Below are 15711 nucleotides of genomic sequence, written 5' to 3'. Positions count from 1 at the left end.
CTGTCAACTACACCGACGCAATAATGCAGGATGTGCTTACCGCAGGAATTGCTGACTCTGAAATCCAGCTTGATCTTTTAGGAGACAAGAACCAGGACATGGGCTTGGAAGATGTCTTCCAGTTCATTGAGGCAAAAGAGGCCGGGAAACGCTCTGCCTCCTCCCTTCTGGACTCACACGCGGTGGAAGCAGCCAGCAGCTCCTATCGGAAAACCAGACAGACACATCTCAAGGAGAAGCAGGAAGTGTGCGCCTACTGCGGTAAGAAGGGGCACTGACGAAGCGCCCCAGCTCATGTCCGCAAGACGCAGTGTACAGCCTATGGACAGATATGTGGACACTGTGACAAGCTCCATCATATGGAGAATGTCTGCCGCAGCAAGGGCAGGCCACGACACCAACAGTCAGCCATCCCTGGCGAACACGAGGGTGCTATCTTCGACACCCTCTGTACCATCCGTGACTTAGGGCAACCACGTGGCCTCCCCATCGTCCACCACGTGTGTGATAATCTTTCCAAAGCATGGCACAGGAAAAGATCGACACCTCAGCCATTCCTTGATGTGACCGTGAAAGCTGTTCCTGATTACTATGAACCCCTTGGTTTCGGCCTGTCATCCCCTTCAAAGACCTGCTCCATACCAGCCATGGCAGACACTGGATGCCAAAGCTGCCTTGCTGGTTTGAAGGTCGTCCATCACCTTGGATTATGCCTTCAAGACCTCATCCCAGTCACCGTGGAGATGCACACTGCGACTGATGGGGGCATCACGATCCTTAGAGCTGCCCCTCTCCGCTTATCCGGCAAAGATCGCCTCGGTCATGTTGTCGAGTCACGGCAACTGACCTACATCACAGACATCTCCGATAAGCTCTTCCTCAGCAAAGAGGCCTGCATCGATTTGGGGATCATCTCGGAAGGCTTCCCCACGCTCGGCATGACACAAGGGGCACACCAACCGGACACGGCAGCCACCCTCAAGAAGGCCTCTGATGGAACAGCCTGTACCTGCCCTCGGCATCAACAGCCCCCACCACCCCCTACTAAACTGCCATTCCCTGCGACTGAGGCGAACCGTGTGAAGCTGCAAAAGTATCTACTTGACTACTTCAAATCAAGCACATTTAATACGTGTGAGCATCAGCCCTTGCCACTAATGGACAGCCCACCTATGAAATTGATGGTGGACCCTGAAGCAGAGCCAGTCGCACATCACACAACAGTGCCTGTCCCACTCCACTGGCGAGATGCCTTCAAGGCTGGTTTAGATAGTGATGTTCAGTTGGGTGTGCTCGAACCAGTACCCATCGGGGAGCCTGTTACCTGGTGCCACAGGATGGTGGTGTGTGCAAAGAAAGATGGTAAACCACGTCGGACGGTTGATTTCCAGGCCCTCAATGTGCACGCTACCCGCGAGACACACCACACGCCATCACCCTTCATTCAGGCCTGTTCCGTTCCTCACGGGAAGAAAAAGACAGGACTCGACGCATGGAACGGATACCATAGCGTACCCATATGCCCAGAGGACAGACACCTCACCAGCTTCATCACTCCATGGCGCAGGTACCGATACAAGACAGCCCCTCAGGGGTACATTGCCTCTGGTGATGGATACACCAGGCGATATGACGAGATTGTCTCGGGTGTCCAGAAAAAGTCAAAATGTGTTGACGACGTCCTTCTGTGGGCTGACACGTTAGAAGACTTCCATGCTGTCGAATGGCTAGATATCTGCGGCCGCAACGGGATCACCCTCAACCCCAGGAAGTTAATGTTTGGTGCAGATGTTGTGGAATTTACTGGTTTTGAGATTACCCCAGACAGCGTCCGCCTATGCGAGAAGTACTTAAAGGCGATCCTTGACTTCCCAATGCCCACCAACGTCACAGATGTCCGCTCATGGTTCAGACTGGTCAATCAAGTCTCCTACGCCTTCAGCTTGACTGAAAAGATGCTACCATTCCGCGAGCTCCTGAAGCCCAGCATACCGTTTCTATGGACCGATGCCCTCCAGCGCGCTTTCGACGAGTCCAACGCTGTTATTGCTAGTGAGATAGAAGAAGGCGTACAAATCTTTGATCCCACTTGCCTTGCAACAGACTGGTCCAAGAATGGCATCGGCTTCTGGCTCCTGCAGAAACACTGTAGCTGCAACAATTATGAACATTTCTGCTGCAACTCAGGCTGGAAGATAACTCTCGTTGGCAGCAGGTTCACCCATGCTGCTGAGACACGCTATGCTCCAGTGGAAGGCAAACCACTTGCAGTAGCCGACTCCCTAGACAAGGCAAGGTATTTCGTCTTGGGGTGCGAGGACCTCATCATAGCAGTCGACCACAAGCCCCTCCTCAACATCTTCGCTGACCGTACCCTACAGGACATCCCTAACCCCCGCCTGAGGAACTTGAAGGAGAAAACCCTGCGCTACAAGTTCCGTATGGTCCATGTCCCAGGCGTCAGACACCGTGCTACAGACTGCCTCTCTCGACACCAGACTGGTGCGCCTGAGAGGTTGTACCTTCCCGATGACATCGCGACAATCTCTTCGATACCTGCCACGTTCCTGCACTCCACATCGCTCATGGCGGGCCTCCGCACGCTGGCCCCGCACGAGGACACCATCGAAGTTTGCACACTCTCCTCTGCTATGTGTGCCCTGGAGTCTCTCCACCGGAAGTCAGTCACATGGGACAGAGTCCGTACTGCCACAGCTAGTGATGACAACATGCAGGCACTGCTTGGCACTATCGAAGCTGGCATGCCAGAATTCCGCCATGAACTCCCTCCACCCCAACGTGAATACTTCCAATTCCGTAACGAGCTCTCTGCAGTCGACAGGGTCATCCTCTACAAGGACCGTCTTGTTATTCCACCATCTCTCCGGGAGGAAGTATTGGCCCATCTCCATGCTGCGCACCAAGGAGTCACCTCTATGACTGCCAGGGAAGAGTCCTCAATCTTTTGGCCAGGCATCTCTCCTGCCATTGCGACTCTCCGTGAACGGTGCAACCAATGCAATCAGATTGCACCCTCCAACCTGAGCGCACCACCAACCCTGTTGCTGTCTCCAGCCTACCCTTTCCAATGTGTCTGTGCAGATTTCTTCCACTACAAGGGCTGCAACTACTTGGTTGTAGTGGACCGCTACTCAAACTGGCCCATTGTTGAGAGGTCCACTCAGGGGGCAACTGGACTCATCTCATGCCTACGTCGGACATTTGTCACCTTCGGAATCCCGGATGAAATTGCATCGGATGGTGGCCCGGAATTCACGGAAGTCACTACACGCTGCTTCCTCCAGGACTGGGGCATCCATCATAGACTCTCCTCCGTTGCTTATCCACATAGCAACTGCCGCGCTGAGGTCGCTGTCAAATCCGTCAAACGTCTCATCATGTCCAACACCAGCCCCACGGGTGCCCTAGACACTGATGCCTTCCAGCGTGCTATGCTTCAGTACAGGAACACTCCTGACAGGGACACCAAGCTCTCTCCAGCCATGCGTGTCCTTGGCCGCCCGATTCAAGACTTTATACCCATTGCTCCCGGCAAATACAAACTGCACAAAACATGGCGTGAGACCCTGGCAGCTCGGGAAGATGCACTTCGCAACCGCCACATGAGGGATGCGCAACGTTGGTCTAAACATACTAAACGACTCCTGCCCCTTGCCGTTGGTGACCACGTCTGCATTCAAAATCAGACAGGGATGCATCCACTCAAGTGGGACAAAACCGGGGTGGTGGTCGAGGTTCGGCAATATGACCAATACGTCATTCGAGTTGATGGCTCTGGGAGAGTCACATTACGCAACAGAAAATTCCTGCGGAAGTATGTTCCTGTTCTGAATGAACGACCTTCACCTCCAACAACAATGCAGGACGACATCCATGCTCGTCGCCGACCGGCACCCATGCCTCTCTCCTGCCCTGCAGGACTGGCACCACGCTCGCCCCGCTCCACTGGCTCTGCTGATGTTCCTCACTGCAACACAGTGCCGCCTGCCAACATGCCTCTGCCACCCCAGCTGGACGATGATGGTTCTACCGACAGACGTTCCCCTCTCCCTGCAGTTGTCCCCTCTACTGTACATGACTCACCAGCAACGACATCAACCAACATGGCACCCCCGGCAATCTCTCGCCGGATTCCGGATCCTGCACCCGTCAGTGCCCCTCCGGCTGGCCCTCCTGCTACAGCACCGAGACGCTCTACCCATCGCACCAAGCAGCCTGCTTGGCACTCTGACTATTTCATGTGATCTCAGCATTCAAACTGACAATGTTTTTCGCGTTCCTGTGTTTATGTTCCTACGGATGTTTGACTTTTGATACATGGATTTTTCATAGTTTTGTTCACAAGATTCGTCGTTCATGCCAGTTGTTTGTTGTTCACTGCACTATTTCGAATTGTTCAGTCTTTGTCACATTATTGACATTCGCGTCCGTCTATTCGCGCCAAAGACTTGAGGGGAGATAGAGGATTGTAACTGATACTATGTACCCATTCTTTTGTTCCATGTGCAGACCGTGATCATTGTTGGCAGGTTTTCAAGAAGTATTACATTGAGCCGACGGGCAGGTAATAGAACCGGTTCGTTTTATAGTTATTCCTTGTTTCTAGTAACAACCCACATGAAGTGGCAGCGTGCACGTGGGTCATGCCAGTTCCTCGTTTAACTCTACTCTGACACTAACACTCTCTAACACGTTGCAGCAACACAGATGAGGACTTGCAGCTGAGATTGGTGTCGAGGTTCGTCAACAAATGAAACCGCTTGCTTGTGTCGCGTGCGTGGTCCAGCAGCAACTGGCAGGGCTTGAACTGCGGGCCGTAGAGGTCGGTAAACTGCTGCATGCGTTCTACCAGTCTAGCTGCTCCATACCGATCGACAAACATGAAGGGGCCTGCAAGACAAACATCACTCTGCTGAGAACTGCGCACAAGTAGCGTCGATCAAACGAAACAACGCTCTGTGTTACTCCACAGAGGTGCTGAATGCCGAATAAAACGTTAAATATAATAAAAACGTTTGTCTTCCACTAACAGGGCACCCTATGCATTTAGTGCGACTCCACGAAGGCGTTTGTGTTGACAAGTGGACATCTCACCTCCGTGGAACGGCGGGAACCCGAGGCCGAACACTGCGCCGATGTCGCCATCTGCTGGTGAGTTGAGTATTCCCTCTTGCAAGCACATGACAGCTGCTAACCCAAAGTAGTAGACCGGTGAGGCCAACGCACAGCAGCACCAGCCCCTGCGATGCCAAGCTAGCTGTCGTCAGGGTTGTACGCGCGGTCACCGCATAAGCAAACGTGTAGAGGTAAACTTAGAGGTACCGAATTAACTGTTTGTCGTCTGTTAGACCCAACTCATTCCAAAAATTTTAATCGACGTCGACAGACAGGCTCCTTGGGAAAAATTTCTGTATACAATGTTGGTTTCAGTTTAAGCTTGTTTTATGCTTTCCTATGATGATGGTGAACCCTCTACATAGTGCCGGCTGGGTGACACAGTGATGGGTGTCGGTCTGTTGTGTCAATAGTATGTATAAATTGTTATTGTGGTCTCAGTGTCATCTTGTGTGTACGAAGTTTGCATGCAGTTTTAAGTTCGCATGCTGCCAGGTTTGTGTACGATGGCACTTTAAACAATTGGAAAGTAATAAATATGGCACATTGTCAGCATTGAAGGGCAATTATTGATGTTTATGAAACATCAGTAACTACAATACAAGCTTTATTAAAAGGGCTTTTCGGTGACCTGTACATACCTTTCTGCTACGTCAAGGATTTATAATGTGATGTTATGATAACACCTGTTAAAACTTTATTAACTGCAACATTTATTATTGTATGACTATTAAAAGTATGCGCCATTAAAAACTTATGCGGCACATATAAATTAATAATGTGCATTCGTGTTCTAAATGCATCTGGGTCTAATTTATTCACAACATTATTACATAACATTTAAATTATATAAAACAAAATTGCAAGCTCACAGACAAATACAAGCTCAATACAATTTACGTTATAATAAGTTCTACTTGCTGTGAGAAGTTAGAAGGAATAAGCACAAAACATGAAATAAAATTCAGATGCTTGGGCAGTGATTTTAGCAGCACGACATAAATAAAACGAGGAGAAAAACAGTGAATGAGTCGCAACTCTTTGCATAATTCCTGCACTACAATAGGCTTTAGCATGATTATGGCATCAACGCTCGTACATATTATCAGGAGTGAATAATAATATATCTATTATTATTCACTCCTGATATTATGCATATTGGTGTGATGGATGGCGGGCCATGTGCCGCCTCAGAGAATTACTATATGAAAATTCCATTAAGCAACAGTTGCATTTAAATCGTTTCTCGCCCGTGTGAATGTGCTGGTGCAGTTTGACCTCGTTTTTCGTCGTGAACGCGGCATCGCAGTCGTCACATTTGAACGGTCTCTCGCCCACGTGCCTCCGCACGTGCAACTTCAGACTGTACGCCCGCGCAGAAGCAAAGCTGCATATCGAGCACTTGAACGGCTTTTCGCCCGTGTGCGTGCTCATGTGTCTCTTGAAGCACTGCAGGAATCGCGTGGAGTAGTCGCACACGACACAGCAGTGCAGCACCTTGTCGCTGTGCTTGCGCAAGTGACTCTGTAGGTGATTGCGCTTCACAAAGTCGGCGTTGCACGTCGGACACTTGTATTCCCTCGGTACGGCGTGATCGCTGGGCACTACTGTCTTCACGCTCGCTCGCGGCACGACGGCCCTCGTCGTGCGGCCGCGCTGTGAGTTCCCGTAAGGAGCTTGCACGACGCTAGTCGACGGCGCCGACGCGTAGATAGATGGCGCTGACGTCGGCCCGCCGGCTCGCTGCGCGCTTGCGGAGCTTCCTAACCCGTACGTAGTCCCCAAAACGTTCTCGAGCGTGAATGTTGGTGGCTGCCTCCCGACAGATCGAAAAGAAGCCGTGCTGCGGGGTTCATCCCCGGAAAACGGGACGAGACTGGAAGGGCAGGCCGCGTCCCTGTTGTTTGTACCGTACACCTCGGCGATGCAAGAGAAATCGCTGTCGTCCTGGTCGTCCACATACTGCTCCAGCTTCAAGTTGATGTCTTCTGCCGTTCGGGGAAACAACATGCTGGTGTCGTCAAACTGCATCAGCGCTCGGTTGTCTGGTTGCTGTCCGGTGGGAGTCGGTGAGAGAGAATCGACGCACTGCACGTTATTGTCGCAACTTTCGTCCGGCGGCTCCACCTTAATCTGGACGGCCGTCGTGGCGTCTGGCGAAGAGTACGCTCGTTCTATCGGCTCTGACGCTGCACTCGTGCTCGCCTCGTTTTCACTTCCAACCGTACTCTCTCCATCGGGGTTGTGTCCTTGACATCTGAGCAGCCTGCAGTGCACTTCTTGTGCATGGTTAAAAAATTCTTCCTGCCTGAAGAAGCATTCAGAGCAGGCAGTGCATCGATAGTAGAACTCTGGTTCAGTACAAGCATGATATGTCATCGTGACAAAGAGAGTTCACACTTTACACAATTTTACTAAACAGTGCAGCTCTCCTGTGGTGGACGAGTTGTGATGTTAACCTTTATTGTCGTGGTTTGTCGAACATTGATTCGCACATAACTCAGTACTCACTATAGGCTTAAAGCAGAGAATGCTAATGCAAATACTTTAATAGTATTAATTGCACTGCAGTAAACTAGGTCTCCTCGCCGAACTGCTGTTACTGTGTTACTGAGTGTTAGTATTGACTGTTGTGACAGTCGGACTCAAAACAGAATTTCAGACCCAATCGATAAACCAATCATCATAAATGTTGTTGATACAGTTTCATTGTCCGACCTTTTACGAAGGTATACGAGATTAAACTACTCGCAATATTAACATGAGATAAACAGAGCAGAGGCAAACATTGTCAGAGACAAATCTAAAATCAACTAAAATGAACAGAACATGTCTGGGATTACCGCCATCTGTCGGACAGATTCGCACTATTTTAATGCACTAGATTATTTCCTATTCGTGAACAGACTGTAGACTATCGTATGTTTTTCTGACCAATAACTTGTTATAAATTTAGCTAATCAATGAAAATAGATAAAAATGCACTGAAAAACAATGAATGATAATGATGATACTGAAGACCTGATGCGGAAACTACACCGGATATTTACGCATACAGGTCAATTTACGTCACTGGTGTCAACTTTAAAAATGGCAGCGGGAAATCATGAAACAGATGACAGCGGTGGGACCAATTTGAAGGCTGACAATATGAGTAAAAAGCCACTTAGGATGCCCACCTTTACCCTCTTCGATGCTGCAGTGGTCGTCTTCAGTTTGGCAACTTATTTAGTGGATACTTCAACTGGTGTGTTTGCACACTTTCCTTGGGATAAAACTGTGAAAATACTAGTAAACTATAACAATGTATCACAATATAATAACATAATGTCTTTTAATGAACACTTTATATACACACACAGCTAGTTTGTATACTATAATTTCACAATAATATATTGCTGTCTTTTCTTGTTTGCAGATGTTTTAGTAGTTATCAAGTACATACAGAATAATGATGTGGCATGGGCAGGACTCACGATGACTTTCACCGTTCTTCCCTCAGTTGTAATGCAGATGTTTAGTTCTCGATGGCACATCAACGACAGCAAAATGAACTGGCGGTTGCTAATTATCCACGTTTTACAGCTCGGTGCTTTCCACAGGTAACATCATGCACTGATACACTCTAGCAAACACATTTCCGAGTTGTTTTACAAATGCAATATAAATTTTTACTGCAAATTGCAATGAGCCACCCTACATATCATCAAGAACTAATTAATAATACCTCAATTATTTATTTTTATTTTTATTAATTAATAGGTATTATTAGCTCTTGATATTATGTTAATTCGTTATAACTCCTAGAAAAAACCTACATAAATTGCAGAAGCAGGTATATGCTAATCTAATCACTATGCTGTAGGTACATTTCGGTGCTCATCGTCGGATTCAGGGCACGTAAAACCCGGCGTCTCGAGGACTACATGGAGATTTATCAGCAGCAGCGCGATGTGGCCATGCTGCGTCTGTTCGAGTCGTTCATGGAAAGCGCGCCGCAGCTAGTGCTGCAACTCTACATCATGGTGACCACGAGTCACTGGTACCCACTTACAGGTATATGTGTGCGCATGTAGAACAAAAATATTTCACAGGCTTTCGTCGTACATTCCGTGCAATAGTTTCCGCAAAATAGAGGCTGATGTTGCCGATTGGGATGTTAATCAGAATTATGATGCACTGGCGATTGATAGTTTGTCGTTAATTAACTGATTGTTATTTCTCACCTGTAGCGATATCAGCGTGTGCTTCTCTGCTGTCACTGGCATGGGCCATCGCCGCCTACAGCAAGTCGATGCGAAACGCGCGAGATGACAAGCGCAGACTTGGCTACACCGGACTCATCCTACAGACCGTCTGGCGGATGGGCAGCTGTGCGTCCCGCGTGGTCGCCCTCGTGATGTTAGCTGCTGCCTTCAAGGGGTGGATGTGTCTGGCATTGGGTAGGTATTAATTGTGGGGTGTAGTATGTCAGTAGAATTAATGTGGAGGTTATGTAGGGTAGCCCTAGTTCCCAAGTAAATGTGATCTGTATCTGCTAATGATTTCGTCCACAGTCTACGAATCAAGTGCATCTCCGACGTATTCATTTATTCATTAATTGCTCGTTTATTGCAGGCATGCATTGGGTGGGAATGACCCTGTGGATTTTCGCACAAAAAACAGACTTCTGCGACACATGGTGGGAAGAACGGATGTTCAACGTTATCGTTGGCGCCATCTATTGCTTCTCTTTTTTTAATTTGAAGGAAGGCATGACAAGGTAATTGTGATTGCTCTCCCATCACGACAACGTTCTTTCAAATCACTCCTCCAGGATGCACAAGTCTTTTCATTGGATCTTGATGTCATATATGTAGAATTTGAGTAGATTTGGGTTCCTCATGAGGGTATATTTACTGTTTAGCATATATAATACTTTTTAAATGTATACCTAGCTATGGCTACCGCTACCATGGTTATTCGTTTTCTTGCAGATATCGTCTGCTTGCCTTCGAGCTAATCATGCTTTCAGAGAACACAGCATTTATGTGTATCGTCTACGTATACGGTAGCTACAGGAAAGACTGGTTCACAACCACCGCTCTTGTTATTGTTTGGGGTGGCTTCTTCATAGGTAAGTGGCATTCACAAATAGGAGTGAATACTAGTGTTGGAGATCGGTCCAAATTTCATGATCGATCATCGGTTTTACAAAACGACCGATGATCGACTAATCATCGATCATTTTAGATTGCGGCGACGACGCGGTGACGCCGCGTCATCGTCGACACAACTGGTGTATTGCGAAGGAATATTGACATTATTGTATGTGTAGCTAGTATTTAATGGTAAGTAAATTAAGCATACTGTTAGGGTTACGGACAGGTAACACTCTAAAGGGCATTGCAACATAACTGCTCATCAAATTCAATAAAAATAAATATATAAAAAAAGTTCAAATTGTACTCGGTCGTCCGATTTTCTACTCGATTAATCAACTCGGTAAAAAAGAGTAATGATCGACGAACTCGACGAATCGGAACACCACTAGTGAATACAACTAGCGCTAGTGTTTGATGCAGTTGCTCGCTTGTCCGTAGTTCATCAGCGGTGTTGAAGTCAGTAACATCAACTATCAATTATCACTAGCCCTTAATATGCTGATTGTTCATTGAGACAAGATCATATCATTCACTATGTGGTTATTTAGTTTCATATTGTTTGTCAATGTTAATAGCTAGTGAATTTAACAGTAAATGTTAATGGCATACTAGGCCCATTGATTATGCAATGTTGACGAATGCTAGAGTAACTGGCACCTTGTGTAGTTAATAAGTACATAACCTTATAGCCAAATGCGCATTAGTTTGTCCAATATCACTGCTGGTTACATTACAAGCAAGACTTGAAATCGGTTGTTGATATTCATTTACGTGCCATAAATATCATTCAGGAGTCGAGCGATAACGTAAACATTTGTGCGGCCCATCTTCTTAATCTTTCTTCTCTCCACAGGAAGTCTGAGTATGGTGCTATACTATCGTTTCTTCCATCCGAACGGCCCGATAAAGATTTGCTCGGGCCGAGTCGGAGATGTCTCCTCGGGAAAGCTGGACGCTAGCCTAGATGTGAGTGAACACAACAAGTACACGTGAAGTTTCGTCTCACACCACATCGAGTATCGCTATTTAGTATTAGCAGGGGTTAATAATGACAAATTCTTAATAAATAATAATAATAATAATGAAAATAATGTCATTATTCACCCCTGGTATTAGGGTGCGCTGTGCACTCGCCCGGCACGTGTAGTGTATACATCGCCGAATAAAACCAGTAAAAACCGAGCGTCGTATGTTTCCAGGTGGATTTTCTCCCACGGTCGCAGACGGCGTCAGCGAAGAGCAGCCCCGCGCGTTCGGACACGTCGGCCGACGCGCTGAAATACATGATCCCGTCTCATCTGTCACCACTGCAAGTGTTCTACTGCACCGAGGTCTGCTGCTCGCCCGACGCAGCGCAGAAAATCACGCCGGCAGACGCTCGCATGCCGACCGACGCGTGCGGCGGCGGCGGTCCTCCGCAGGGGACGGCGGACGACGCTGCGTGCTGCTCCTGCGGCAGCCTCGTTAGCGCACGGACGTCGATGTTCTGCGCCGACTGCGACTTGGTGTTTGGCGATGAGAGCGGTCACACGGCGGCAACCCCTGTTAATGCGGCTTCGACAGCGACGGAGGAGGAGGTAGAGAGCCTCGCGAGCATCGCCGGCGACGCGCGCTTCCTTTTCGACGTCGATCAGGCGAGTCGCGAAACCCCGTTTAAGGAAGAGCGGCAAACGCCTGCGTGCGATTCTGCGATGCACGTGGAGATCTATCGCGACGAATTTCAGGAGGAGGCGCAAGCGAATGCATGTCCCGTCGAGAGGAAACCAAGGAGCACTGTTAGGCGTCTGCTATCTCTGTTCGAGAAGCGTCTTGCTGCGGAGCCGTCGCGAGTCTGCCGGCCCAGGGTGGCCCAGCAGCGTGTCGAACGCGACGCTACGCCCAGAATCACCCGCGACAACTCTTTCAAAGAGTCTGAAGCAATCGTCGCCATGGTAAACGAAAGCGGTGCCGACGCGAAGGGCACCGGTGATTTGGGTCGGCCAAATCCCAGCGACCCGCGCAATATCGATCTCTCTCCCGGTGAAGTCACTCATGTTCATCGCCATGGTAACGATGAAAGTAGCATTCCCGTGGTTACGTCGATCCAAACGCCACGCTCTCACAATGGAGGGCCTGCTATAGCCGGTGGATCAGACAGAAATCTTTTTGGAGAGGTAAAAGCCGGAGGAGAACACCCGAATAAAAGTGGCCAACGTGTCGTCCCCGGCTGGGCTCCTGAGCCGCCCCCTCACTGCGTCGGTGGTACTGATGCTGCGCATCCCACGACCGGAACAACTGGCGTATCCGTGAAGCCATACGCCGTGGATACGTCACCACCTCGACGTGCTTCAGCGACGGATGGTCTGATAGTTAAACCGACACCAAGTGACGGTGCATTGTCTGCTGCCCAGGAGAAGGTGGAGAAGGTGGAGCCAGTGTTGTCTGGTCAAAATCTAGACGAGAATGCAATCCTTGGGTGCACGGAGGTAGGTTGTGACAAGGCCCCCAGTGATGTTCTTTCTGCCCCGTCTGACACGCCAGCGGATGTCAGAGTCAGTGCGATGGCAAAACCGTGCGAGGGTTTGGAGATGGACACACCGACGTGTACAGTACGGGATGCAACTAAATCACAGCAGATGATGGTTCCACCTGGTGGAAGGTTCTCGCTGCCTTCACATCCGGTGGTCGAATCAGAAATTACGCCGAAACCGCCTGTCATAGATTCCCGCGCAAAACCCGTGCCTTCTCCCGACTCGAAGAATTCTCCTAATCCTGCTCACTTACCTCAAGTAAAACCGCTGAGCCCTAGTAGTAAGCCAAACATGGCGGATGTGGTGTTATCGACCAATAAGAGAAGTCCATTACAATCAACCAACTCTCTTGCATCGGAAATGTGTGTGCGTGAGATCCATTCACCTACCGGTGTGAACCAGAGTACAAATGCTCCGATTAGATCAGAGGGGAAGGAAAATATTGTAGTTCGTGTCTTGGGCACCTATGTATAATTATCACTCGTACACGTTTTGTATATAATTTCAAGGGATTATTGAACACTGATGGCACCAACTGGAGATTTTATGGCGTCCTATTAGTTTCGATGCACGTGCGTGAACGTTGCGGTACCGTCGTCGGTACCACCGCTTCACTTCCTCAATACCTCCACGTTATTACATGCTGCATTCTGCACTTCAGTTGTGAAGTATGCACACGACTTAGGATGATGGTAGTGTTAGTGCCAGGTAATTAAAAAAACATGGTAATGAATTTTACCAGATTTTATTTTTCCTGGTCGATATTAGACTAACATAATAGTTGTACAGTATATGTAGTACTGTGTAGCAATCTGTGATACTTTACCATTTGTTATGACACTTGGTGTGCACATCTTTATTTGCCCTGGGTGATTTTATATAATATGCAGTATTTATTCTTATTATGATCACATTGCCTATTGTGAAAGTTTTATCAACTTTGAAACATTTAGGCAATTATAGATTTTATTACCATTGGGTTGTTAGATGATATTTGGGTTAGACTAGTTTTGCGAATTCCCTATTGATGAAGACCATTACGATACGGTTGTAGTTGTAGAGATTGTACAACAGGGTTTTATTAGAATTACTATCACTGTCAGATATTTATCTTTATATATGTAGCTATATACTTGCTATTATACAGCTGTAAATACACTTGTTTATAATTTACACTTGTAAAAATATAAAAGCTGAACCAGAAATAATGTTTTAGGTTCAATCATTTAATATAAATTAGAATTTTCATAAAATATACGTTTTTAGAATAAAACTAACATTATAGTTATTATTAATATGTATACAGCAGGCATATTTGTTTGGGTGCATCATGCGATCCAGGTCACATGGATGCAATGATCCTGTGTATTTGTTGATTATGGATCTGGATCATGAATTGTTGATCACAGATCTGGATCACGAATTGTTGATCATGCTGGTGAGGTGGAATTGAAGGAAATCCAATACGGCGGCCTGCTACTCGGTAAATTGCTGTTTGCTGCTAGTTAGGAACCATCCTGTGATAGCTCCCATTGATAGTTGGATGTACGTTTGCTTATATTTGGGCAAGTCAGGATCGATTGATCCAGTTCATACAGATCCGTTCCAAACAAACAGGCGTATAACGTGTAATAATGTGTTAATAGATAGAGAGAACTGTCAGGTGGTGACTAAATTGTCTTCTCCACATAATGGCTGTCTAATACCATCTATCTGTTCATTAGTTCAGCTAGAGATTGATACATAACCTGTGAATAAATACTTTATACATTTATAACTGGTTGTTTCTATGTGTTTTGGGCTACAATGAGATTGAAATCCAATTGGATTACTTTTCATCAAAGCCATTGTATAAATGTATTAATTAGCAATCCCCTAACCAATATAATGAATCCTAGGTTAATAACGGGCGTGAAACCAATACCTAAATATTTTGTTGTAACCTGCTCACATATGAACATGCAGATTGAACCATCTCACTTAGAAGCATCACCATCTTTTACACAGATATTTCTAGTATATTATAGTATAATTATAACACATAATTTTCTTTGTATTATTTTACTCCTGGCAATACCAGTATTCCGTTTCAAACCAACTTCATCAACTGCCGTTATTGTTAGTCTGTTCGAAACCTGACCTGCTTACACCCCTGATGAAACGACCACGTGCTACTCTTACTTACACTATATACATGTATGTCGTTGAACTGAACACTCGGCGCAATCACATTACTCGGCATGATCACATAGTTATAACACTCACGATGAGCGTCGCTTCCCTAGAACATGGTCGGCTCATCTATGTTACTCCTTTACCTTTTACTCTCTATCACTTTATCTTTCAATCCCAGTTCTCCCACTCGTCCTCCTGCAGGAAAAATTACAGGAATGCAACGGGATAATACAATATTACTGATTGGCCGTCGTTGATTGTTACTGATTGGCAGTCGTTGATTGTTACGCATTTCAAACATGTAATGATTACAATAGTTCCAATTTAACGTGATATATTTTCTGCAAGGAAATAATCTATTTGCCTGTCCCCCCTGCTTCTTAATATCCTCATACTAACTTGACATTCCCATTATTAAACATGGCTCTATCTCTCTCTTTCTCTCTCTCTTTCTCTCTCTCTCTCTCTCTCTTTCTCTTTCTCTCTCTCTCTTTCTCTCTCTCTCTATCTCTTTCTCTCTCTCTCTCACTCTCTCTCTCTCTCTCTCTCCAATAAAAATAAAATGCTTGGTGTACGTAACTGCGTATCTGCGTTACGGTAGCTACGCCCCTGCCTACTGTAAAGGAGCTTTCCCGAGATGATGAGCTAGATCTTCACTTACCTCGTTAACACCACCAGAGGCCAGCAGCTGTTGTGCAGCCTCCTGGGCCAGGCTGAGCTCAGCATCCGTCATGTCAAGGTCCTCA

General features: G+C 47.0%; 2 protein-coding genes and 1 long non-coding RNA gene across 4 annotated transcripts in view; 1 reads left to right on the top strand and 2 right to left on the bottom strand.

Annotated features, from left to right (window-relative positions):
• Nucleotides 1-7984, bottom strand: part of LOC106808541 (zinc finger protein 37-like) — an 8357-nt gene extending 373 nt beyond the window's left edge. The window contains exon 1 of one of the 2 annotated variants that reach the window (XM_014811301.1): nucleotides 6264-7984. In XM_014811301.1, the coding sequence (XP_014666787.1) occupies nucleotides 6286-7515 (1230 nt within the window). In that variant the 5' untranslated portion in view covers nucleotides 7516-7984 and the 3' untranslated portion in view covers nucleotides 6264-6285. The remainder of the gene's footprint in view (nucleotides 1-6263) is intronic. The other variant, XM_014811302.1, reaches the window with a different exon arrangement.
• LOC106808542 lies at nucleotides 4129-4770 on the top strand. Its single transcript, XR_001393786.1, has 3 exons — nucleotides 4129-4261; nucleotides 4531-4585; nucleotides 4721-4770. It is a non-coding gene; the product is annotated as an uncharacterized LOC106808542 (long non-coding RNA).
• Nucleotides 7985-14029: 6045 nt separating the features above from the next.
• Nucleotides 14030-15711, bottom strand: part of LOC106808540 (BSD domain-containing protein 1-like) — an 8242-nt gene continuing 6560 nt past the window's right edge. The window contains exon 9 of the mRNA XM_014811300.1: nucleotides 14030-15160. Within this exon, the coding sequence (XP_014666786.1) occupies nucleotides 15134-15160 (27 nt within the window). The 3' untranslated portion in view covers nucleotides 14030-15133. The remainder of the gene's footprint in view (nucleotides 15161-15711) is intronic.

This window comes from Priapulus caudatus, unplaced genomic scaffold (assembly GCF_000485595.1).
Source record: "Priapulus caudatus unplaced genomic scaffold, Priapulus_caudatus-5.0.1 Scaffold284, whole genome shotgun sequence".
In the NCBI taxonomy this organism is placed as follows: domain Eukaryota; kingdom Metazoa; phylum Priapulida; class Priapulimorpha; order Priapulimorphida; family Priapulidae; genus Priapulus; species Priapulus caudatus.
This window is presented reverse-complemented; position numbering and strand designations above follow the sequence as displayed.